The 26,334-nt window shown below is 41.9% G+C and overlaps 3 protein-coding genes across 3 annotated transcripts; all 3 read right to left on the reverse strand.

Annotated features, from left to right (window-relative positions):
* PGRI_032780 (uncharacterized protein) lies at positions 1–1,183 on the reverse strand (the record flags this gene model as incomplete). The annotated part of the gene is made up of 2 exons (XM_040790991.1): positions 1–930; positions 989–1,183. 2 exons carry the CDS (start codon positions 1,181–1,183, stop codon positions 1–3), a joined length of 1,125 nt encoding a protein of 374 aa, XP_040647944.1.
* A 7,991-nt stretch (positions 1,184–9,174) lies between these two features.
* On the reverse strand, positions 9,175–11,163 carry PGRI_032790 (DNA binding HTH domain, Psq-type; the record flags this gene model as incomplete). Its single annotated transcript, XM_040790992.1, has 3 exons — positions 9,175–9,195; positions 9,382–10,986; positions 11,056–11,163. The coding sequence occupies 3 exons, from the start codon at positions 11,161–11,163 to the stop codon at positions 9,175–9,177; spliced, it is 1,734 nt and encodes a 577-aa protein (XP_040647945.1).
* A 12,599-nt stretch (positions 11,164–23,762) lies between these two features.
* PGRI_032800 (uncharacterized protein) lies at positions 23,763–24,292 on the reverse strand (the record flags this gene model as incomplete). Its single annotated transcript, XM_040790993.1, has 2 exons — positions 23,763–24,101; positions 24,155–24,292. 2 exons carry the CDS (start codon positions 24,290–24,292, stop codon positions 23,763–23,765), a joined length of 477 nt encoding a protein of 158 aa, XP_040647946.1.
* Positions 24,293–26,334: the final 2,042 nt, after the last annotated feature.

Here is a 26,334-nt window from a genome sequence, read left to right on the forward strand (position 1 = left end):
TCACTTGATGAAAGGGGCTTTTGCCAGAGCATCAGCTTGAACTTTCCAAATCTCTCTTCCCAGCTCAACCAGCCTGGGGCCAAAGTTCGCGATGAAATCTTCTACACGAAGACAATCATCCAAGATTTCTTTCCGACATTCCGCCTCTGACCCAAAAGTCGCCAATCGCCAGATTTTCTTCCATTTCAAGAGATTTCGGACGGCCTCGGGATGATTATCTTGAATATCTTTTGCCACCAGGTAGAAAGAGGAACGTTTGGCATGTCCTGTCTTGGGTTTAATAAGTTTCACAGAGGCAAAGCGAGTAAATTGCCAGATAAGATTCGCCGTGTCCCATGCTTCCAGCTTATGAAGAAGTACAACCATAGTTCCTCCATTTCTTAAGTGTTGGAGGCCAAGAACTAATTGAGTAGCAGTCAATCTTCGCGCTTCTACCTTCTCTCGATAAGGAGCGCGCAAATGAGTCCTGAGAACTTGGCCATCGCATATGACCAGATCAAAGGCCTCTCCCTGCCCGAGCTGCTGGGGTAAGAAATTATGTGCGTCTGGGTGGTCTTGGGGTACATTGTTAACGCCCATATCGGCAGCCAGCATCGTGACATCCAAGTGGCGCACGTCAACTTGGAAAGCTCTCGGGAGGCGAATTTTGTGGCCGCCGCAAGAGGCTGGGAGGCTGAAAGCAACCGCACGAGAATGCGGGTTCAATTTTAACGCTGTCTCTAGAAAGCCACCTGGGGCCATGCACGTATCGAGAATTGTAGGGCCCCCCTTGTATCTTGACTGGATTTTGAACGCATTGCTAGATTGGTGGAGCTCTTCTCCAATCTTCTTCATTAAGTTATGGAAGTGGATGTCATTCTTTTCAGAGCTCTGGTCGGCATTGCGACGCTGTGCTCTGAAATAAACATCACCCTTGGGGTTTTCCCATCCCTAGCAATACCATGAGTTGGGCGTTGCTCTATAGTCTCCGTCGGTTGGGTAGACGTACCTTTTTCCGTAGAAGACTGAGTTCTCGGAATTCACTACTTTGCTTGTTCAGGTACGGAACGATGGTCTTGCTGGCATAGTCGAATTTCCTCTCGTCAAGTAAGTGGTCATAAATTGGGACAGCGGTTGCAAGGTCGGGCTGGGGACTATTTCCCGAACGACCACTTTCCTTTCCTTCTGGTGATGAGTCGTTCATGGTGTGAGCTATTTGTACGTCGCAGATACAGTACCGGGCGGACTTGGGAATTCTAAATGTAAGCCTCATTGAAAATAGCCCATCATCAATCTTAAACGTTCCTTTTTTTATCACTTGAGTTGGGCCTTTCAATAATCCCTGTCGGGTGCCAGTGCATATGCCACGTTTACATTGGGCACCACGCCTTTGCCAACACGTCCAACACATCTCAATCAATACCTTCTGTTCGGAAGCTATCAGGGAGCCTGAGCACTTTCTGATACTTCTTATGAAGCATTTGAAAACTACATGAGGTTATGTGAAATTCCCAAAGGTTGAGAGCTCATCACGGCCTCCGGGTCTTCGGAGAGGTGAGCGGCGGGGTTCTATCCTTGCTGGACACTCCAAGTAGAAAGAGTACCCGAGCGTGGTACAGTAGCAGGCAACCAAGAAGAGATTGCTGGAAATATTGCTTGTATGATGCAGAAGGCATGCACGCGCCCTTGTCGGCTGCCACTTGATACCATATTGGACTGCTTATGTGTAAGTACGTAATTACAAGATCATAATGACGTACTGTAAATTCATTCGACCGCGTCATTGATCAATGCCAACGAAGCATTTGCCCGAATTAAATGAAATTTGAATGACTAACTTAGCTTGATCACTTTACTATATCTTTCCATTGGAGCAGGAATAGCACACAATAAAAGCAGTCATCTACAGAAGGTCGACGGTGCTGCCGGCTAGCTACACAAGAAGGCTATATGAGAGCCTGCGCATACCTATTGGCACAGCTTCGCACCGGTCGCAATTGATCATATCCCTACGCCAAAGCCCATTGCTCCCGCACTAATGACCAGTGCGTGTGTGGTGCACAGGAAACAGCTACCCACGTGCTGGTGGACTGTCCAAGTCTAAAGGAAATTCGCCGGGAGTTATGGAATGTACTGTACGGGAAGCATTTAGAAGCGTCTCATGACTGCTGGGGGCTCAACCGAAGGTAAGAGAGGTAAAACAGACACCGTCTCAAGGGCGAAGACGGTCAAGGCCGTACTGGACCTCGCCGAGGCGTCATAACGGTTCAGGAATCGTGCGCCGCGAGGGCAGGCTAATGATGAGAACGGCAATTTGGTCACCGCAGGCTGTGATGAGGCTCTAAGTTCGTTTTCCATGAAATGGGACACTCTGCATATACTGTACTGTACTGTACTGTACCTTTACGCGGATATATTGTTGAGGTAGCCTGTACATCCCTTTCTAGCAATGGGTTAGGGTGAATGACATCAACTAGCCAACCCGCCGACTGTATCCTTCAACGATTGACACCCCTAACCTCTGGACAATGGCTATACTAATTCTTCATAAACTGGAAAGTAGTAACCTTATAAAGATCTTCAGCGTCTTACCATACCTGTCTAACGGCGGGCGATATCATCTGGAGAATGTTTGCTCTGGAGTTCTTAAGTATCCTGTGCCTCGAAGTTGGCTTGGCTCCTGCCACAAGTGTACGTTTAAATATAAGGACTACGATGTGGCGAACTGAATGACTAACTATTTAGGGGCTCTACTTACCATTGAAACTTTTTGCGTGGGATGAGCCGAACTGTCGCGGAAATATATCCTGGACCACTTTTGACGAGAACAGTTTTGCGCGGAACATCTCTAATTTCTATGTTTCCCACAGCTTTAGGCTCAACCGTTCGTTGGAACGCTAAGAACAGCTAGACATTTCAGTGACTAGCGATCTTTTAACATGGTATTCTGATAAAGATCAATTGTTATATAAAAGCTCGTTATGTAGTACCTTCTGGTAGAGTTATTATTCTGCGAACGGGAGTACTGTCTGTCACAATACACCACCGTTTACTTGCTATAGATTATGGAATAATCTGGGATTACCTACATTTGAATGATATGCTAGGGCTTCTGATATATGGAATGGGCTGTTGAGCGAAGTCCGCAATTTATATACACAGGAGCGATTGAGTATCTCAAACCTAGAACTTGAACACGAAATCTATGTCTAACATCATTATGCCCGACTCGCGTTCGTACTATAAGCCTGCGTAGTTAATCCTAAGCCCAGCTACCTTTTACAATTCGTCAGACTTTTAGTTAAACCACCTAGTTTACGTTGATGAATCTAGATGTGATAGATGAATCGGGTTCAGACGGACGGGCTGGTCACCCCTTGGCGTGGCTCCGGTGTAAGTCTCACAATTTTACCGTGATGAGCGGTATTAGATATTGCCTTCATTTGCCGTGTCTTTCGTGGTGCTATGGACGCAACTTTGTTCGAGGACTTTTCCGATGAGCTTCTTTATTATTGTGGAAGATGGCTAGAGCCGAAATCTGTACTGGTCATGGATAATGCGTCGTCCTACCACCTTGAGCCGATCGGGCAGCTGTGTGCAGCCGCGGGAGTAGAGCTGGTTAATCTGCCACCCTATTCGCCTGACCTGAACCCTATTGAAGAGTTCTTCGCCGAACTTAAGGGCTTTATTAGACGCAACTGGAGATTCTTCTGGATTATTTTATGAGTCTAGAAAGCCCTGAATTCACCTCATTTTTTAGATGTTTTCCCCCTATCATTGAGAAGAGACAGTAATACTTGGAAAAAGCATAGGTTCTCGGATAAGAGTCTGTAGAGACTTTCGTCGAGGCTAAGTGTGAAGAGTGCGATTAAGAGACGCGTAGTGCTAGATTAGCTTAGTGGCAAGTAGCAAGAACACTGAGGGCGAGGGTTGCCTTTCTGGGAGTGGTATATAAAGTGTTGGAGGACGGTGTCTCGACAGGCTAGATAAATCTGCTTCTTTTTTAAGATCAATTAGTCTAGACGAAGTCAACTGGAGACGATGCTTTTTAAATCCGTATTTGGCATCCTTTACTCTAGCAGCTTGGCAGCCGCTTATATGGAGATGAGCTGGCTATATCCTTTGCGTAGCCGGTTCGACCCCTATAGCGACCCTTCTCTTATCGACTATTTAATGACCAGCCCTCTGAATCTAGATGGTATGTTATCTCGACTTCAAGAACCTTGCTTTTAGTATTGGCACTGTCTAACGGGTACCTATAGGCTCCAATTTCCCTTGTAAATGGTACCAGATGAACACTCCTTGGCGCGTAATAGTCGGTTACACTGCAGGCGATACCTACAATATCACACTGTCCGGCTCTGTAACGCATGGCGGAGGCTCCTACCAACTCTCCCTGAGCTATAATAACGGTACGACCTTTAAGGTGATATAGTCTATGGAGGGCGGATGCCCTCTACAATCCAAATACAACTTTAAGATACCCAAAGATGTGGCAGATGGTACTGCCCTCTTCGTATGGTCGTGGTTTAATCTAATCGGAAACCGAGAGATGTATATGAACTGCGCAGATGTTATTATTAGTGGCGGCACTGGAACTGTGACGGCATTTGAGAATAAGTACCCGGATATGTTTGTTGCTAATGTTGGTAATAAGTGCTTAACTGTCGAGAATTAGCAGACAGTATTTGGCAGTCCCGGGACGCAGGTTATCTATGGGGCTGGGGTAGCGCCGTCTTCGCAACCTTTCTTAGACTGCTCTTGATATTCGCGTTGAAGCTTTGTGTGGGAATACGGATCGAATACAATGGACTTTTTCGTGTATATATATAGAGTAACTTGTGATGGAAAGCTAGGTAATGTGCTGATCGCTCTGCTATTCTGTACCTAAGATGATAGCGGCTAACGTTAGAACAGCTAATGCTTAGCTTTCTTCGCAGTCGCTTGAATCGACACTGGTCCCTGGTGATCTTGAGGCTCTTAATCTTACACAATGTAGCTTCACTAAGTGACTAGCTACAGTTGTTTAATGCAACGAGCTCGGATGTTTGGATGCCTGGGTAATGGCTGTCATTGTATGCCACACTTTCTCTATGCTGTACTGCTGTACCCTACGGCGATGTCTGTTTCCACTTCGTTGGAAATATCCCCCTCCCTTTCTCTACAAACTCTATGTCTGAAACCATTATTATAGTAGCTTAATACTGCTATGGTTCTACGTTTATTGTTGAAGTATCGGCATCGGTGTGGCAAAAAGTAGATATTTGTGGAGAAAACTTCCGAGTTTTAACTGGAGAGAAATCTGAAGTGTCGGGTTACAGTACCGTAAGCTTAATAGTATATTTTTATTTAAACACCTTGAAGTCAGATACTGCTGTTATTGCGTAAAGCCCCTAGGTTGTAGCCACGCATACTACTACTCTTGGGTTTGTTGGTAGACTGTTCTATTGTGGATTTCTAGCCTTTTACTAAACTTTAAGGCACTAAACGATATCCATTTCTAAGACTGATGGTCCGATCACCTGCTAAGCCTAGGACTGGTAAATTATAACAGAAGACGAGGATGACAGGTGGCACTACGCTAGATTGCCCACCGACCTACATTTCGGCCTACCTACTGTACTTATAGGTATCTATTTACTGTACACTGTTCACTACCTTTTATTGCCCAGTAGGCACTCTATTCTCTACTGCCGCCAGTCTTCTACCGTCCGTCCTCTTTCCTAGCCCACTATTTTCTACCGTTCACTTCTCTCTTTTCACTACCCTCTCTTTTTACTACCCTCTCTCTTTACTACCCTCTCTTTTCACTACCCTCTCTTTTTATTACCCTCTCTTTTTACCACCCTCTCTTTTTACCACCCTCTCTTTTCACTACCCTCTCTTTTTACTACCCTCTCTTTTCACCGCCCTCTCTTTTCACTAATAGTGACATGGGATTGGTTTATATCCAACCCAGATTTCCTATGTGTTTGTATGTAATATGCGGGTAACATTTTAATATTGGTATTGTCACTTGAATACTTTGTTACACCGCTAAGGGACAGCTCAACCTGCCCCTTTTCCTATTCGTCTTGGGAGGTTCTCTTTTTCAATTAATTAATCTTTCTTCTGATGATTCCGGTAGCTCTCATTCGTCTATATGTATACTAGTCTATACCGATTCAGCTCGCTTTGATATATTACTTAGGTATAGTACTTTTCGAAAACAGATTACCGCCTAGACACGCGCTCCTGCTTTCCCAAAAGACCTACTAACGGGCGGGGCCGAGATCGCCGTACCTTATAACTAATTATACCAAGAAATTACCCCTGTAGAGGGCGTTTACTAGCTATATATGGATTAGCTCCCTCTAGGCAGAAGAAAGCCTTTGTGTCAAAGAGGTAATCTGTTTTCGAAATCCTCTGATGGAAAGAAAGGCTGAATGCTTTTTAATGACTTTTAAATCTGAGTAGAGGGGAGCCATTCTAATCTGCTTAGGGCTCCTTGGCCGTATGGAATACACCTGCCGTTTTTGCAAGGCTCTTTACTGGCTTGCTGAGCGAGACATTCATTCTTCCCAGGCTAATCCTTTGTTGTCTCGCTGCTGCAAACGAGGGGCTGTTTAATTAACGCCAATCCAGCCGCCGCCGCTGCCTTATCTGCGCTGGCTTTTAATAACTGATGATACTCGCGTAAAAGAATTCCGAGACTGGATCCGCCAATATAATTCGGCTTTCGCGTTTACCTCTATTTTTAGTTGTAGTAGCTGCCACCTCAATATCTATGTATAACGTTATCTACGATCTAACTTTGATTTGCGAGGTATTAGGGTGAATGAGATGAACCAACCAGCCAACCTGCTGTGTTTTAATAGAGTCTAGGAGAATATTGCGATAGATTTTCTTCATTCTGCGCGGCTAGGTATGACGATTTTTATATCTTTTGTTAACGTGAGTCTAGCTGTGTTCTCTAATACTCCTGTAGCAGTTTGATGATATCTTCCTTAAACCTATTTTTGGCCTAGGATAGTGGTGTCAGGCGGTTCTTATCCTGTATGTCGATACGGACATTTCCGGTATCGAGAAGCAGAATCACAATGGATTTACTACTAAATTCTGTAGCAAAAGACAAAGGTGTTCGACCGTCGTGGTCTTTTGAGTCGATATCTACTAGTCTAGTTTGGAGAAGTGCTTTTACGATATCTTCACTCCCGCATTCTGCGGCCTAAGATAAGGGGGTTCGACCGTTATGGTCTTTGGAGTCGACGTCTACCAGTCTAGTTTGGAGAAGTGATTTTACCATATCTTTACTCCCCCATTCTGCAGCCTAAGATAAGGGGGTTCGACCGTTATGGTCTTTGGAGTCGATGTCTACCATTCCAGTCTGAAGAAGTGATTTGACGATATTTCTAAGGCCAAATTCTGTAGTAAAGGAAAATGGTGTTCGGCCGGCATTGTCTTTTAATTTAACGTCGACTAATTCGGTCTGAAGTAGTAGCTTAACTCCTATCTCAGATCTATACCTTGTGGCGTAGTATAAAGGTGTTATACTATAGTGGTCTTTTGTATTTACATTGACCTTCCCGGTCTTGATTAAAAGCTCTATTACCGCGTGTTTGGATTCCCTTGCTGCCCAAGACAGTGGTGATATACTATAGACGTCTTGGGTATTGATATCTACCTCTCTAGTCTGGAGTAGTAATCTTACTATCTCCTTATGGCTAGATTGAGCGGCCTAGGACAATGGTGTTTTACCTTGATTGTCTTTTGAGTCGACCTGTACCTTTCCAGTCCCAAGTAAGATTTGGACTGCTGTCTTATGGCCGTTTGATGAGGCCTACGATAATGGTGTTCGGCCGTTGTCGTCTCTTAGATTAATGTTTATGTTCCCGTGTTCGAGTAATAACTTTAGTATTCTATCGTAGCCACTTAACGCTGCCTGGTATAATAAGCCTTGGCTATGGCAATCAGTCCACCCTGATTTAGCTCCTTCCTGAATCGATATTTGAGCGGTCTTCTCCTGCCCTCGTATAGTAGCCTATATTAATGCTGAACCAGAGGTGCGAGCGTTGATTTGATAGAGATATGGATTGAGAAGGGAATAGAATTTGCGATTAATCTGAGAAGTATGATAGATATCACGTTCTGTCTCCAGAAACCTTCTAATTTCTAAGATTAGCTCTGGGGGGAGATCTGGAAGCGATATAGCAGAGTGGCTTTTTTTGAAAGTCACCAACCCGAACCGACTAGGTAATAACGAGAGCGTAGAAACGGATGTTGAATTCAGGTAAAGAGGGCTCTTCGCTAATTGTAAACGCGAAAGCAGATACGTGGCTGTTTTTATGCGAAGACGGTAATTGAGACTATGGCCGAATTGTTGAAGAGGTGATCGAGGGACTTATAAGCTATACGAGGGCGGAACCGGCCCTGGTGGGGGCTAAGCTACATTACGTAAGTCACTGGGATACAGTATTAAGAAAACAAAAACAGTGCTTCTTGAATCCGGTATGGAGCTCTAAGTCATTCCTAATTCGTTCGACTGAAGATAATTCTAGCCGGCCAATAATCACCGAGGATTTTAAAAGGAGTGAATTGCTGTCGTGGAAAAGTGGAGAGGTTTAATACAGTGACATGGGATTGGTTCATATCCAACCCATATTTCCTATGTGTTTGTATGTAATATGCGGGTAACCTTTTAACGTCGGTATTGTCACTTGAATACTCGGTTACACCGCCATGGGACAGCTCAACCTGCCCCTTTTCCTATTCGTCTTGAGAGGTTCTCTTCTTCAATCTTTTAATCTTTCTTCTGATGATTCCGGTAGCTCTCATTCGTCTATATGCATACTAGTCTATACCGATTCAGCTCGCTTTGACAGATTGTATAGCGTTTTCCTTGTTTGCCACAGAAAAGAAGATCCAGTAAGATTATTACTCATTGTTGTCTGGCCCTTGATAACGAGTAAATTTCGCTTGATTTGAGTTATTATGATTGCAGAGTAGGTGATACTGTACGGTTTAACAAACATGCGACCAAGAACACTTAATGGCCACGGGAGTCGTCAGAAAGGCACATCACAAACTCCTCAGGCCACAACAACAGCACGGTTCAAAGTCTCTAGGTCGGGGAAAGGGCCAGTCTTCGATTATTGAATCAGCAGCTTGCCACCAGAAGGTACGTTGCCATTATAACGTAGTTCCCGCCCGTCCGGATCACCCGCCCGTCCGGATCACCTACACCCATTAGAATATTTCAAAATCGATTATCTCAACCAACATCCATCAATTTAACTAGATATAGCGATTTTTACATACATTAATCCTGTGGCCAATCTCCCTGCACCCACTACACCTAGGTGGTGCCCTCTTTGCTGGCATAATTGGCTGACTAGGTAATTCAACCTCTGCATGCGAATCTACCCCATCATCTTCCTCTGGCTGGTTTAGCTGCTCAGCTAGCTGTATAGCCTCTTCAATGGTTAAACCCTCTGCGCAAGGTATCCTCCTAGTTGACCGATTGCGCTTCTTGACCATCTTCTCACTCGCTATACGCAGATTCGCATTATCCTCTGCTAGTAAAGCACCGCTATGTAGCGCTAGCTGGAACCCCTTGATCATCTGGTCTAGGATCTCTTTTGATGGGCTCGGAGGGCTATTTGACCGCCGTTTTAGTAGATCTTTTAACATAGAAGCTTGCTTGAATAGCTGAGCAGCGGTTCTAGGCGTTTGTGGTGTGAATTCGCTAGATCTGCTACTTGGCCGGCTGCTTGGTGGTGTCGGAGTTCGTAGAGAGATATTAAGCTTGTTAAGTACTCTCTCCGGGTCTAATGGTACTAGACCACTAGCTGCGAAGCTATTTTTAATAGTAGGATTGGTTGATTGGAACGCTTCGAGCCGCGCGTGCTGGTAATCCACTAAGAAATCGTGCTTGTCGATATAGTTATATCTTCTGCGCGCAAGATCGCTCACGAAGCGACCGTACGCGCGCTTTAGCACTGCAAAACACCCAACATCTAGTGGCTGTAGTAGATGCGATGAATGCGCAGGCATACAAAGCGGTATAATATCGTTTTCTGCGCAGATTCGGTCGAATTGGGGTGTAAGATGGCTACCATGGCCATCAAGAATCAATAGTCGAAATCGCCCACGTACGCGCGAATTCGTGTGTGGGATAAAGTGCTTTTCCAGCCAGCGTAGACCAATCTCATCGGTAGTCCAGCCATTCTTTGAGACTTCGATTCGCCAGTCTTTCGGTAGGTTTTCGTTAAACCATCCTGCAATAGCTACTTTGCCTTTGAAGATTATACATGGCGGAAGTGAATAGCTATCTGCGCAGATTGCTTCGATCGTAGTGACCCATTCACGATTTCCTGGTTGTAGAAGAGATCTCCGACCGTAGTATTCAGCTCTTGTGACTACTTTCTGCGAAGATATAAGGCCCATTGCAAAGCCTGTCTCATCAAAGTTGTAGATATCCTCTGGTTGTATACCGTTCTCATTAATCACACTCTGTACGGTCGCGAACCACTGCCGAATCGATTTCGGATCTTCGTTTAGGGCTCTTTGGTAGTCGTATCTTCGAGAGAAACGAGATTGAAGCTCATCGCGGCGTTTAATAAAGGACGACGGCCAATTCTTGCCAACGGTAGGAGGAGGGTGATTACCGCGCGCGGCCAGTAGGATATTAGCCATTTCTCCTACAGTAGCCGGTCTAGGGGATGCACCACGCGAATCCATAGAGAGTATCCATTGAGTAAGCGAATCCTCTTCTAATTGGGTTAATTTATGGCCAGTTGGGCGCTTATCCACGCGTGAGATTCGACCTTCAGTACGCGCATGAAGGGTAGTGTAGGGTAGCTCGTATAGCTTTGCTGCTGTGCGAATTGAATTGATGCGTCCCTCTTTCAAATCGGAAAGGGCTAATAAGATCTTGCCCTCCTGACTGGCAGCTTTCTGCCGGGATTCAGGGCGAATTGGTGTCATGGTAGGTGGTTGAAGTTGGTAGGTAGGTAGGAATACGCGATTCTGGAGGTGGTGATCCGGACGGGCGGGTGATCCGGACGGGCGGGAACTACGTTACCGGATTTGACTTACTCCGACAAGTGACGCACGAGCGACATTTATTTGCGCATTCCCGGCAGCAATCAAATTCGGAAGCATGACGGTGAAGTTTTGATAGGGATGCTGGCTCGGTTCGTGCATCTGCGGATCGAAAGGGCCCTGGTAAAGAATAGTGCCCATGACCTTGTCTGCAGGTTGACAAGGAGAATGTGCACAGGAGGACATTCCAATTACAACAGCGATCTCTGTAGAGCCAGTCAAGGAATTCTGATACGCGCATTAGATTTCTTTCCTATTTTCCTTCCACGTGTCAGAATACAATATATAGGGCGTTGAAGCTGAACGATCACGTTGCCACCTTTAGTGACCGTAGAGCTAGCGGTGGGAAGGCCGATGTTGGCTAAAGAGACACTAGACAGTACGACTAGAGAAATGATCGATTTTATGACGTCGACTTGAGTGTAAGAAAGAATTGAAAATGATATAGTATGAGTATCAGAGGTAGAAATAAGTCAATTTGTGTCGAAACGAGTACTAGGGGTCAACGTGGGATATCTATGGTAGGAGCGGAGAGAGCTTCAAAGATACGTTAGGTTTGGAGAATATTAAAGAGTTTATTCAACGGTAACCGTAATGCAAACTTTGGAATTTACTAAGACTTATGAACGCTTTATGAGCTTTGTTTTTGCTAGTGAGTTCGGAAATTGACTAGGTTATGCCCTTGTAGGTCCTTACCTATTCAAGTCTACAGAACTGCATTTAACTAGTACAATGCCCTGACCTATTTTCCTATCTCAATTTTAAATAGATATATGTAAGCCCCTCACAAGAGAATATTGAGCTGTGTAACTTAACTATATCGGGTGAGATAGGGAGGTGATGAGGTACTGTAGGAGTTTATTAGTAACGGTGATAATTGAAGTTTTCTAACGGGTAGCTTTCTTTCGATAGGTAAACTTCAACGGTGGCGCCTACTAGGCTGCTATACTACTAGGAAACGCATATGACCCTAATTTTTAGCCCTGCGGTAGTACTAATTTGTAGGTCGATATTTGCAGATTGCTTGGTATATAGTAGTTTTCGAAAACAGATTACCCCTAGATATACACTCATTCTTTCCTAGTGGACTTACTAACGGGCTAGGCCGAGATCGCTGTACCTTATGAAAATCACACCAAGAAATTACCCCTGTAGAGGGCGTTTACTAGCAATATATAGATTAGCTCCTTTTAGGTAGAAGAAAGCCTTTGTGTTAAACGGGTAATCTGTTTTCGAAATCCTCTGTACTATGGATCGTACCTGCAGAAATTTTCCAGCACTATGTGGGTCTCACCTAGACCTGGCAGTGACCCGCGGGTGACCCTCACGACCCTCGAACCGCCCCGCCACTGGGGCGGTTCGAGGGTCCAACCTTCCGACCCTAAGGGTCGTCCACCTAGAGGTTGGACCCTCGGAGGGTTACCCGCGGGTGACCCTGAGGGTTGTTAAACGAGACAAACAGGCAAATCTCGTGATATATATAATTTATGTAGATTTGCCCTGTATTTTTGAGTATCCTGATTATATGTCCGAAGTTCTTTAACATTAATTTTTAGTGATATATTATTATAAAAACTTGTGTTATATTCTTGAATCTAGTTCCTATCTACTAGACTACTATATATCTATTAAGCCTTTTTAAAACCTTCCGAACTCTTCTAAACGATCGAGGGAGAGGAATTTCGCCCTCTTTATCTATACTATCCTTAGTACTAGATTGTATCTTATCGCCTTTGCTTAGTGAGCTACTTCTTTATCTCCTCCTAAGTATAATATTAGGTAATAGTTATAAAGTAGGTAGTAACTGACTTTCTTTAACTATATCTTCCTTAGTATCACTAATTAGTTTAAATGAGGTAGTAACTGTACTACTTACCTCTATTAAAGCTGCGATCTCTTAGGAAGATAGGTACTCCTAGAGAATTAGCTATTAACTCTCCTATAGATTAAACCTTATTATATATATAAATATTATAATATCCTAGATTATCTTCGGCTTTAGTAAGCCTCGCTAGTAATAATAAATATTATATATAGAGTTAAACAGTTGCTCTATACCTATATTAGTAGCTAGGATAGATATAATATTACGGGTAATACTTATAAGAATCAGTTATTTGTGTTAGTTTTCTTTCTAGAATACACGAGGTAATAAATACTATAAGGCTAGATATTTATTAATATTAGTTAGATATAAAGGATAAAGATAGATTATTAGACTTACTAAAATCAAGATATTAAGTTAGCTTATCCTCCTATAGAGCGATAGACTACTAAGAGTCATTTAACTCTAATATAGATTTAAGCTTGGATATTCTAACCCTAGATAATAGACTACTTAGCGATAACTAACTATCCTTAATATTAAGCCGCTCTTTATAGCGCTTAACCTAAGTCTTAAGACTACCTTAGTAAATGTCCTTCTAACTAGCTTCACTAGGATTATCTGATTCCTATTCCTTTAATAAGAAGAATTGAAGCTTTTGGAATAGAGATAAAATTGTACTAATAGCATAAAGATACCTATTAATACTATCTATATCCTTATAGTATTTTGAAAGCTTTTCTAATATAGCTTTAAGGGCAGATTATATAAGCTATTTCTATAGAACCTTCTTCCGCCGAAGTATAGTAATCGCTTTTTTAAGATAGTTAAAAAGGCGGTTATATATACTAAAGATAAGGTAGATACTTAAGTCTTTAGTCCTAGAAATAAGACTTATAAACTTATAGAATAGTTTAAGAATAAAGAGCAGATATTTAATCTACCTCTATTCTCCTAGGCTTAATATAAAGTAAGGCTACTCGTACTATAAGTAGAAGGTATCGAATACTAGCTATAGTCTCTTTGCTCGCTAGAGTATTAGGAAAGTTAAATTCTACTATATCCTAATATCTTAGATTAGAATAAGCTTAGGCTCTTTATCCTAGAGATTATAAAATATATCCTGCTACTATAGGCTTACGTTAATATAAATAGTAAGGTTACGAACCTAAAAGAGATATTAGTATATAGAAGTAATACTTAGAATATAGTATACCTTATTAAGTATATCTGTGATCTTATACTTTCTTTAGCGTATATATAATACCCTTATACGATTATTAAACTAGTTTAACTTAGTAGTATTATTACTTAAGGATACCTTTATCTTCCTAAGCAAATCCGTAAGACTAATTTAGATAATATAAGTAATATAAGGAACACGAATAATTGTAGAATTAGTACTTAGTTAGATAGTCCTTACTAAGTTGTTTATAGCCTAAACTAGTGTTATATTATTTAAGGTATTATTGGTAGTGATTGCAAGCACTTAATTAAGAATATTATGTTTTTATAATATCTGAGTAATAACCTTACTAAGATTTAATTTAGAGTATATACTAAAGAGTGGCTTAAAGCTAAGGAGAACCTTATAGTACTCCTAATCTTTGTCTAGAAAGTAGCCTATTACTATTATAAATGCCTACTAAAATAGCGATATCTAATAGTCTAGCGTAAGGGAGAGCTTTGTCTTTGGTAGTAGACTCTAGAGAAGTCTTTCTTAGTATTTATAGACAAATGCCTTTAACCGCTTATAGATAGTTTGTTATAAGGGAATGGTTAGTATAGTTAGAGTAAGGTATACGTATTTAATAATATTAGTAAACTCCTAGTATTTAAGGAACAAAAATAGGAGATATAAAATAATAATAAGACTTAGTAGCTTTTACTCCTAAATATCTTGTAAGAAGATAAGAGCTGGTTTATTTAATGCCTATAGATAATTTAGTAATAAAGATAATATAAGGGGATATAATATATAACTGTCTTAAGTAAATTCTTGATATTTAGTCTTCTTAACGCGAATTTAGCATAGTTAACCCCCTTCCTATACTTATTTATAGATAATATACCTATATAAGCAGCTACTAGATAATTAAGAACCTTCCGACATTACTTATATATTATACCTAGCTTCCTATCTTTAGTATTCGCCACTTAGTCGAAATTATTCTAGTATTCTGCTTAATAGCGCGCGTCTTAGTTTACGTGCTTAGACTTCCTAAATTCTGTCTAAAGCTACTATTTAACAAATTCCTTACTTATTATATCATAGTATAAGGCAAAGGAATTAATATAGTCAGGATTTAGTATTATAAGATAAGGAGGTAAAGGTATATATTATAAAGAGCTAAGAAGGGCGAATTAATAACTATCGCGTACCGATATTAAGGTTTGTTAACTTCCTAACGCGTAAGGGGTTATAAATAGTGTATTATTAGAGAGAAGGTATTAAAGAGCGTCTAACAAAGCCCCCTTGTAGTTTAAGGAAGTATAAGTATCAGAAAATTATAACATATTTAATATAGGTAAATATAAATATAGTAAGGAGTAGATGATTTATAGTAAATTATTTTCTATAATTAAAGTATAAAGGACTAAAATTTACTATTTTTACTAAGTAGATCTATTAAACTATTTAATAAACTATTACTATTAGTTAGTTTATAAGGGTCACCTGTAATAAACCTTATAGACCCTCAATAAACCTCGTTCAGACCTTTAATAAACCTCGTTTAGACCCTTAATAAACCTCGTCCGGACCCTCTAACCTTCGTCCAGACCTTTAATAAATTTTATATTTCTAACCTCGGTCGGAAAATAGATAGTATAATCCAGTTATTGTATAAAGCCTTCTAAACCCTATGTTTCTAACCTTAGTTAGAAAGTAGATAGTATATCCAGTTATTATATAAAGCCTTCTAAAACCTATATTTCTAACCTCAGTTAGAAAATAGATAGTGTATCTAGTTATTATATAAAGCCTTCTAAACCCTATATTTCTAATCTCGGTCAGAAAGTAGATAGTATATCCAGTTATTATATAAAGCCTTCTAAACCCTATATTTCTAACTAAGGTTAGAAAATAGATAGTATATCTAGTTATTATATAAAGCCTTCTAAACTAGTTTAGATATAATTCTCTTATATCTAAAGGGTAGAAATAAAATATATTTCTTTTAAGTAATATTATATATATAGATATATATCTTTAATATATATTTCTACTATAATACAGACTAATCACTTCTACCTTACTAAGTACCGCTTCCCTATAGTTATATAGTATAAAAAAAGCACAGAACTAAGAGAACTATACTTAAAATATAAGATGATTAAATAACTTTATAATATTTAACAACTTAAATAGTCATAAATTGGTAATTATAATCTAGTGGATAAAATAGATATAAATAACTGTATTTTATTAAGAGATGTAAGCAGTTTTATCTACCTTAATTAGGCTTAGCGCTCGAAATTTATGTATCCGAGGGTCGCTGCGGGTCATAGAGGGTTACCCGCGAGCGACCCTTGGAGGGTCAGGGTCAGGGTCAGGGTCGCTCATAAGCGACCCTGACCCTCGGAGGGTCAGGTGGAGGGTCTAAGATCATGGACCACCCAGAGGGTCACTGCCAGGTCTACTAGTGAGGGATATATAATTTTAGTAGTTGAGCTAGTGTACGTGGTGAAGTAGTGAGGTATCTTTACTACAGTAGGTTATACTGTATAGTACAAAATCTGATATATAGTCTTTGTACTTTAGTTATATAAGTATTGCGTTCCTGCGAACTATCTCCCTCCTAATGAAACGCTCGAAAACTTTTTATTTGGAATTTGAACTCTTAGTTGCAATGGTGCAATCGTCTGATGATTCTCCCTCTTTATCTCTATCTATGGTATCGGATATAAGTTGCCCTGCCGCTGATAGTTAGAGTGCTGGCTTATCCTATTTGGCCGATTCTGACACCGTGTCGGAAGATATGCCTTTAGAAATAAGTGATGACCGTGTATTTATTGCCTCTGAAATAGAGGAGTTGTCCTTCTCCTCTGCCTCGTTAGAGGCTTCTATTGCTGACATTTGTCTGTGGTGTTCAACTTGTAGTAATGTCGTTGATGCGGTAGGTGGATCCACGTTATAATTACGGTATAAGACTAATAGTATTAAGCCACGCGATATAATTATGCTGCTAGTTAGCTCTATCACTAGACGTATTGTCGTTGAGTATGGACATGAAGTTGAGCAACGTTTGGTATTGTGGGCGTTGTGGGAGTAATCTTGCGTATTTGGACGATTTATATAGCCTTGTGAGTAGTAACTTATAGATTTAAAGTAATACACCTGCAGACGTATACCCTTGCTATCGTAACAGCGCACTATACTTAAACTGAAGTATATATATATAGTATCGAGAGGCTGGTTTCTTTAGTATATAATCGGCACGAGAATGTGGCTGTAAAGCTTTGGGATGAAGGAATATGTGTTTCGGAGTAGAATGCAGATATTGATATTTTTATAATAAATTTCTGGAGTTCTCTTCTGTGTATACAAATACTGAACAAACCTTTGTTTATAATTTCTTGTGTGAAACGAAAAGAAACTTGTCGCCTCTAAACTAGGGGGTAAAATATAAGTTCTAAGATATATACTCGACGCTAGAAACAGTTTTACCTTAGATGCTTAAGCGAAATCGATTGTTAGTGTTTATCTTGCTTTAGAATACTATATAGTAGCTTCTAGCTTATAATTTGTTTCTAAGAAGCTTGGGGTTAATAAAGTGGTTGAGATTGCTAAAGTAGTGAAATCGAATTATTGTCTAGATATAGTATAACGTGTATATTCGCTTTGATTAATTAATAACGATTAGACTAGAAGAATAGAGATCGATAAATAAGAATTCACAAAATAGTCCGGGCATTTGCACGCTTAATATTGGTTTCGCTATAAGAAGCTAGTTCGTTATTATGCTTACGGAGTATGAAGTTTAACTATCCTAAAGCTAGATTTCACTGGTAAATTATAACGATTAAGTTTCTATTATTATTGACTAAACTACTGTATCTGACGACCCTCTACTGTATAATTTTACCGAATAGCAGAATTGCGAATAATCGCTGATCCTAATTCTTTGTACCTTGACACTGGTGAATGTTTCGGTGAGGTTCCTAGTATAAACAAGATGGTGAATGTCCGTTGTAGCGATGTTAGGATTATATCATATGGTAGAATCACCACATTGTAGAGACTATACTAGACTTACAGATTGAGTCTGCCGATGGATATTATACGTGAGTGGTTTAACTTTAAGAAGAAAACTTGAGTACCTGACTTATAAAGGCCTTGACGCTGCGCTTATAAGAACTATCTCTAGAAGGCCTATGATCGTTGTATCAATGACTATACTAATGGAAGATATGTAAGACCAGAATCTCTGCGAAATTAATATAGAAGGAGATGATGGCTAGCGATCCGAGACCGAGACCGTACCTTTGGAGAGTGCGCTGGTAGGTAGTCACATATCCTACGAGAATGATTCACAAAGTTTAATATACTGACGACTATAGTTTGATGGACTTCAGTTTGATGACTAGCACCTATTGAGTTCGCGGCTATTCCAATCGGTGCTGGATATATTGGACAAGCTGGAACGCGATGACCTGAAGCTTGCTTTTTAGGTAGTAAGGTTGGTAGGATTGTTCCGGCGGTTGTGGGAGTCATGTGTCTCTAAATATGTCGACACTTAGGGTCTCGAGGATATAACCCGAGCCCTACGAGCCGATAATGTAGAGTTAAGACAGGAGGTGTATCGACTGAAAAAACGTGAGGATGACTAAGTTGGTCGACTTGCATCTTTCTAGGAAAGTATGGAGCACGCCCGAGACTAAATGCTCAATGTACTTAGGAACTGGAATATATATATTTCGGAAGATGTAAAGACAGCTTCTTAAGAGCTCCTAATGAATCAGTGATGTGTAAACGCTGGTGAGGTAGACTACCGTGGTGGGTTTGATGAGTATCTAATGCAATTGCTTCGCGATGGGAAACGTTGCTGTAATATACAACCTCTATTCCTTCTATATGCGGCCATCTAATATGTGCCTGATAAGATTACTGTACTGTTATGTAAGTCTTAAATTCTAGAGAAATCTGCTATTTTAATTGCCTGGTTGCATGTAGTAAGTAGTTAGTAGTCTTAAATCCTACACACATGTCTTATTCTGGAGCCCTATTATCGAATTTAAAAAATGAGTTGAGCTTTAGAACTGGATTACTGTGATCTAAGTTAACACTTAAAGCAAAAATCTGAGGCCCTATAATAGTGATACACTTAGGTTTTCCTTCTATTATAGTCTGTAAACCATGAGCGGCCTTAGATTATCTTTGGTTCAGATCTTCTACTATTATAGGCAGAAATTGCTGGATGCTAGCGGAGAGGATTTTTAATAGTAAATAATTGAGGGCATTCGTTGAGTGTCCTGATAATCTTAAAGAGCGAACCCTAATGTTAGACCATGTACTAATACTTAAATAGAGAGTATCGTCGTCTCTCTAAAGTAGGGTAGGAAAATGTCCTTGATATAAATACGGATCTATTAATGGATCTCCTATCTATTAATTCCCGAAGTCTATGCCTTTTCTATAGTTCTGTTGTTCGTTGCGTGGCTGCTCTACTCGGCTGGGCGCTATGGTTGGGCCTGGTGTTAGGAAGAAAACCAACGATATCGATATTAGTGGCGTATTAAGGTAAGAAAGCTCTGGTGGTACGTTTCTTAATCCTTGTTACGCTTTCTTAGCTGGTTGGATATCACCATATGGGGTCAGGCCTGTGTGCTTTTAATTTTGGTTATCGGAAACGGGGTTGCTCTATCTTTCAAGGCCCTAACTTGGATAGTAATTCAGAAACGAGCTGCGTTACTGGCGGTAATTAATCTTATTCCGCTTTGTATGGGACTTAACTTTGCATTTCCCGCTGATTTGCTGTATATTGAACGGAATGCTTTTGCTTGGTTCTATCGATGGCTAGGATGTATATTCGTGATACACTCTCTCCTCTATAGTATCTCGGCCGTCTCGAGTATATAGCAATCTATGTTAAGGACGCCTTAGTACTTGCTCCCTATATTGGTAAGGTGCATTTCCCCGTTAGATGATGTAGCTGTTACTTATTGGCTTTGTTAGGTAGGGATCTGTTTTGTTCTGATTATACCCGCCAGTTGGCCATATTTCCAAAGACGCCACCCTTAAATTTCTCTGAAAATTCACTATATCCTTGGAATATGTGGTATTAGCAGCCTTGTATACCATCTTGTTGAGTAAGACGCTAAGAGCCGTTGGTGTCTATTGGTAGTAGGCTGTCTCTGGGTGATAATTAGCGGTATCGTAGGTGTATCTAGTCTACTCGCTAACCGCCTATGGACTTATGATCGACCGGAAATCACTATGAATGCTTTAAAGGGGCTACTATGGCTAGAGCTTAGCCTTTGCTTAAGTTGGAAAATCTACCTAGGTCAGTGCCTGCAGTTATGGATGCCACGAGCAGGGCTAAGGGCGTGGATGTAACTGCCTCTCCTGTATGTGGTTGTATGCTATGACGACAAATCGCATAAGATTGTTTGTATGGTGACTCGGCCTTACGTGGGCCTTATGAAACGCCTCTATGAAAAGAGCCGGGTATTATTGAGTGGCTTTCGGCTTCCCACCACTGTGCTTGGCCCGTACGGTCGCCCTCTAGATTTGCTTGGTTATGGTACTGTTGTGATGGTGGTCGAAGACATCGGGTTTTTCCGGGTCCTGTTATATATCGAGATGTTAGTGGAGGCTAGTTGTTGTCGAAAGGCCTTGGTCTGAAAGCTGGAGATTTTGTGGGAAGATGACGCGGAGCCAGGTTAGTCATTTCCCGTTCACGTAGGACGCCAGTTGACTCTAGAAGCGTATCCACCATGGGTTAAGAAATGGAGACAGGATATTCTCAAAGCAGACTTTTATGGATTTAAGGTCGGTATCACAATTAAAGTATTACGACTAGCTATTGATCTATCTTAGATTTTACAATTTAAGATCTACTGTGGTGAGACTACGTTGTCTAAAGGTGAGCCTACGTCCTACCAGGAGGAAAATCGCCTTTGTTTCTATTGTTATTCTGTGGACATAGAAACAGAGATGAAATATTACCTGAGAAACTAATAGGGGAAGATGCTTGTGGCTGGTGAGTGACTATATGATAGATGTGTTATCCCGCAAGTAAGCTCTACTAAATTCTATAGTGTGTGCCGGGCAAAAGCTGGGTGGTGTAGTGAGGCGCTGTATCCAGCCCTATGTTAGTCACAATCTTAGGTTGATAAGCCTTAATCTGGGCCTGGGTCGTGTATGGTCCGAACACGAAGATGCTTAGTGAAAGAGCTCTGCACCAGCCGAGCAAGCAGATGTTACCGAGGCGAGTACCGGTGCGCTTTATAAGGATTGACAATTAATCTGTTGACCTGCGAAGCATATTGATATACCATAGTTCTATAGAAGCCTTTTAAGTGAATGGAGTATGATTATGCTGTCTATTACGGTGCGTATACGAAAGAGGCTGCAAGGGGGAAGATGATATAGGAGCATTCTGCAATATTTTAATTAACTAATCTAGTCTGTTTTTAGAATGGTATCAAAAAACGGTATTAAAGGCTAGCAAAGGACGTGCTCGCTAAATTTCCCTTCTCTATATCTAGATCCGCCGGCAACTCTGGTATCGCTAGCACTTCCATGGCAGAGGCGCTCTATCTCACTCGATAGAGCTTATAGTTTGTTCGACGGCGAGAACAAACGCCCGCTGTGGGAAATTCGATTGGATCACTCGTATGCTTTCTGTGATACTAGGCAGATCGACGGCCGTGGCATATCATATATCGAAGTGAGTCAGTTGGCGGTACTTGTGGCGTATTTGCTTTACATTTCTGGGAAGAAGCAAATGCCGAGGCAGGCCTGCTTGAGTACGATGGCGGCTGTTCTTTCGCCGCTTTCAATCTGAGTCTGTTAAAAGAAAGTTTAGCGAAGCTTAATTATATGATGAGTATGACTTCTCAGTACCTGTTGTTGATCTACAGAGCCATACCTAAGAACTAGCGCATAGTTGTAGGTATGGAAGAAGTGCGGACGATAGAAATCTTAGAATATGATGGGACTAATATAAAGGATGAAAAGTCACTTGATAGGAAGAGAGTTGGGCTTAGGGTAGGATATTAAACACGCGATAAAAGATAAAATTAAATTGCCTCCTAATAGTCCCAAGGTCTGTGGTGTATAATTGATGTACTCTACAGATGCGACATGGATAAGATATCGTCCCGATTACTGTGGGTGAGAATGCCATACGTCGCGTATATGATTAATTGGTAATCTCGCGGTTTGCAGTTGAAGATCTTTAACACGAAGTCGTTTGAATATAGGTAGGAAATGCATAAGACTTCTGTTGATGGTAGGTATCCGTGGGCACCTGGCATGGTGGAAAGAGGTTGATATACTCGCTGACGAAAGCCAGTCCCAACGGTCCGACCCCACCGTCTTTGCCAGGCCAGGATCAACGACTTCGATGTAAATCATAGTCCTATGGCTGTACGCAACCTTGACTCTTACTGCGAATAGTTGAACCATCAATGCAGTATAGTGAAACAAGCGCCAACTCGTATGTCCCTACGCGCTCTCACTGTAATATATTTACTTTCCTTCTGTGGAAATCCTGCAAACGCTATGCTCGTGGTATTCTAGTGTTCAAGGATTTGAGACTCGTCTACCCGGTACAAAGCTATCTTGATTCAGCAGTAGATGGTTTTTGTGAATATAAAATTTATTCAGTGGAAGTTCTTTAAATCATATAGATAAATCTGCAAGCGTTATATTCTAATAGTGTTGGAAATTGCCCACGATGTTTTTAACAAAGTATTGTGGTTCGAGTGTAGATACTGGCCACACGCAATCAGGGATAGAGGCGCTCTCCGCTCCATTGCTGCCATTCATATGCTCCGAAATCGGGCAAATGATCAACAGAAAGCGATAACTTTTGCCCTCCATCAATGAGTTCTGAGAGAGAATTGCTTCAATCTCTGCCCGCGTCCTTTGCAAGTTCCCTAGTAGAGATTCCACACGAGGGAGAAAAAAAGGATACTGCGCTAGGACTTCCTTTGTAGCGACATGCAGCTTGCAAAGCCTAAATTCCACCCACTGGAAGTTGTCCACAAGCAGAAAAGTTGTGATGTAGAGAAACAGGTCGTCCGCGCATGTGTCGGGACACAACGGATCCGGTCCGGTCCAAAAAGAATACCGGCCGACTGCACTGCCCGCATCAAAGAAATATTCCACACAAGTGGATCGACCCGTGATCGAAGCATGAAGCCAATTCTGGTGATAGAGAGAAAAGCTATTATCTGTCTCGTTTTCAGATCCAATGCATGGTGGCAGGCTAGGTATATCGTCGAACTCCGTCCAAAGAGAGTCAAGATCGACGTCGAACGGATCAGTGGGGGAGAGATCCTCAGTAGTGAAGCCAACCATAATGTTAACAATTTCGAACCAGAGTGATCTCCAACCTAGGTGGATAGCATTTCCCAAATCTTGAAAGTGAAGCAGCATGCTTTCATGTTTATATTATCCTCGTCGTGGGATGTTTAATTGACTTGAGGGAAAAGATTTGTGATAGTTGAAAATTATTCGAAAAGGGTTCTAGCAAACAGAGGTCTAGCACGCTCACCCCTGCATGGTGGAAGATTGGCCGCCGGTTTTCGGTCGTTGAGCCACTGGTCCGTAGCTCTCAACCCGCCTCCCCACCAACACACATTCTTGGGCCCACTCTCGACCAACCAACCCCCTTCACCAAGGAATCATTTCGGATGTGTGTGGTCAACTAGTCATCAAAGGGACTCTCAGTGATCTCAGTACCTTGGCCACGGCGTCCTGTACGGTATCAAATGCTTCTTGTCGGTCCCACAGCACCAGTTCCCGGTCGGCACAAGCCTGATACAACCGGTTGTTCGCATGTATCAGCCAGGCTTTCTCGGCCTGGAGCTGTCGCTGCTCCTCTTCCAAACGGATCTTGCGCGCCGAGTCGATCACATACGATTCCCATAAGCAAAGGTACAGGTCAAGGAATTCCATGGTCTTGGACGCGAAAGGGGGATTATCGTCCAGGATTCGTTTCATTTCTTCCACAAGGGACAATTTCGCACCCCGGGGTGTTGCCTAAAATTTTTAGCATCTAGAGGTGTTGACTGTACGGCGTTGGTCAACATTACCTTGTTGCGACGCGAATCACTCGCCGTCTTGGTAGGGATGTACTGGTCACCGGCAAGTCGGGAGTCGCCCGCTTCGTGGTCCTCTCTTTTTCTCTTACACGGACGGTCCCCTGCAGCAACCGGAGTGGAGGCATCCATGGTACAGTTTGTTTGCATGTAAACCTGCTTGCGCTGAGTTCCAGGGATATGGGGATAGTGTGTCGCGATTATCTCAATTGTTATATATTGGGGACAAGGGGTCTATTAGTCTATTTGGTCGATGACCCCAACGTGGCTTCGTATAACTAAGCAGTTCTTCTGTATTTCACCGGGTTAGGGTCCCCAGTCTGAACGGTCCCACACATACGTGTGGCCGTTGGAAAGACAACGGAAATCTACTCTAACGAAGTCAATGGTATCTTCAGTACCCAACTGGCTGTTAGACTTGTAATCATTTACAGTGTCTCACTATTAAAACGTTGAGTATGTGAGGATACATGCATCATACTGGCATTCATTGATGGACTGTTCCTGTTGACCTAAGATGACCAACCTCAACTTGTCCACAATCAAAAATCGTATGGGGACTCCATTAAGCTATTTCCTGGACACGCAGCGAGGAATTTGGCACCCTTGCCCGAAAGCCCGTCCCAACTTTCCAAATCCGCCAAGTCGATCGGGACGAAACCCAGATGCTTGCTGACAACCTGAGATTCTTTCAGTGGGTCGAGGCGGCGAACCAGAAAGCGCTGGGCTTCATACCGATCTTCATGTGAGAAGTGTCCAAACGCCAATACTTGTAAAGACGGTATGCCTTGTGGACCAAATACCCAACTGGCAAATGAAATGAATGCTTTGGCTTCCGACATGGACGGTGGCATTTCACTTTCAAGGGTAGCTATCTGGCGAGAGCGCGATGGGCTGTAAATATTTGGCTTATTATTTGAGAGATGGGTTCCGAGTGCAAAAGTGCCCGCAGAACTGGTCCGCTCCGACTCTATGAGCAAAGTCCTGATCTCCCGAGCGAAGTTCTGATGAAATCTCTCAGGTCCACTCAAGCGAAGATGCAAGAGCTGAAGCTGCGTATGTTCCCGGGCTGGCTCGAGAATTGTTTGCTGATCTCGTTAGTACGTTTCGGTTAAACAATCGAGCGAGAAGGCTCACCGCAGTTCTCGGACATATGGCTAGCGCCAAAAAGGTAACTCGGCAGTGGTCAATCGTACGGTCAAACGTCCCAACCCAGCTGGGGTTAACATCGCGATCATCTTCGAACAGCCCACTATCCTCTAGTGGCACCAGTTGTCGCTCATGGTATACGAGCGATTTCAAGGTATCGCGGTGCCCGTGGATGGCTTCCACGAAGGCTGCACCGAGAGGAGGAAAATTTGATAGGTGCAAATGAAGATTTTGTAGCCCACGAAATGAGAGCAGGAATTCACTGAGGGCATTCATATATCGATGGTCATCTTTGAGGATATCAAAACAACCCTCAAAACAGACGAGCCGTATTCCGCTCCGCTCCTTAGACAGTGAGCTAAGGAAGGGAAGCTGGTTGGTGCAGTGGTACAAACTTAATGAGCAGAGACCACGGAATGTAAGAATATCTTCAGGCAGTAAGCATGTCGGAAGCGTAACTCGTGACAAAGACAATTCTCTCAGACTATCTACTAGTTAAAAACCGGTGTATATGGTACCCTCTATAGAATGATATTAACTATTTTTATATTTTTCATTTATACCCCCTTTTATTCTGAACTGACATGTGAAATCTGTTTATTTTTGTCTATTTTATTAAATTTGTGGTGGGATGTTGAAGTTTTCGAACTGCATTGGATGGTTTGGTCCGAAATTCCCAATTGGGTTAGCGTTTGGTCCGAAATTCCCAATGAGGAATAGACTGAAAATAATGACTGCATTTTCGACCAAGCTCTTCTCGTGCATTTTCGACTAAGCTTTTCTCCTGCATTTCCGACCAAACCATACTTCTACCTTTTTGACAATACTAACCTCTTATTTTAATTAATAATATATCTTCTTGATAATTAAAACAGATAACCTAGCTATGATTTCTTACTTTAATTGTAGATTTAGGGTCGAAATGTAGTAGTTTCCTATAGCTTAAGAAGTTGAAGGTCCATAGTCTAAAATGCACGAGAAGGCCTTGGTCGAAAATGCACGAGAAGAGCTTGGTCGAAAATGCA

Source organism: Penicillium griseofulvum, assembly GCF_001561935.1.
Source record: "Penicillium griseofulvum strain PG3 chromosome Unknown contig_80, whole genome shotgun sequence".
Lineage (NCBI taxonomy): Eukaryota > Fungi > Ascomycota > Eurotiomycetes > Eurotiales > Aspergillaceae > Penicillium > Penicillium griseofulvum.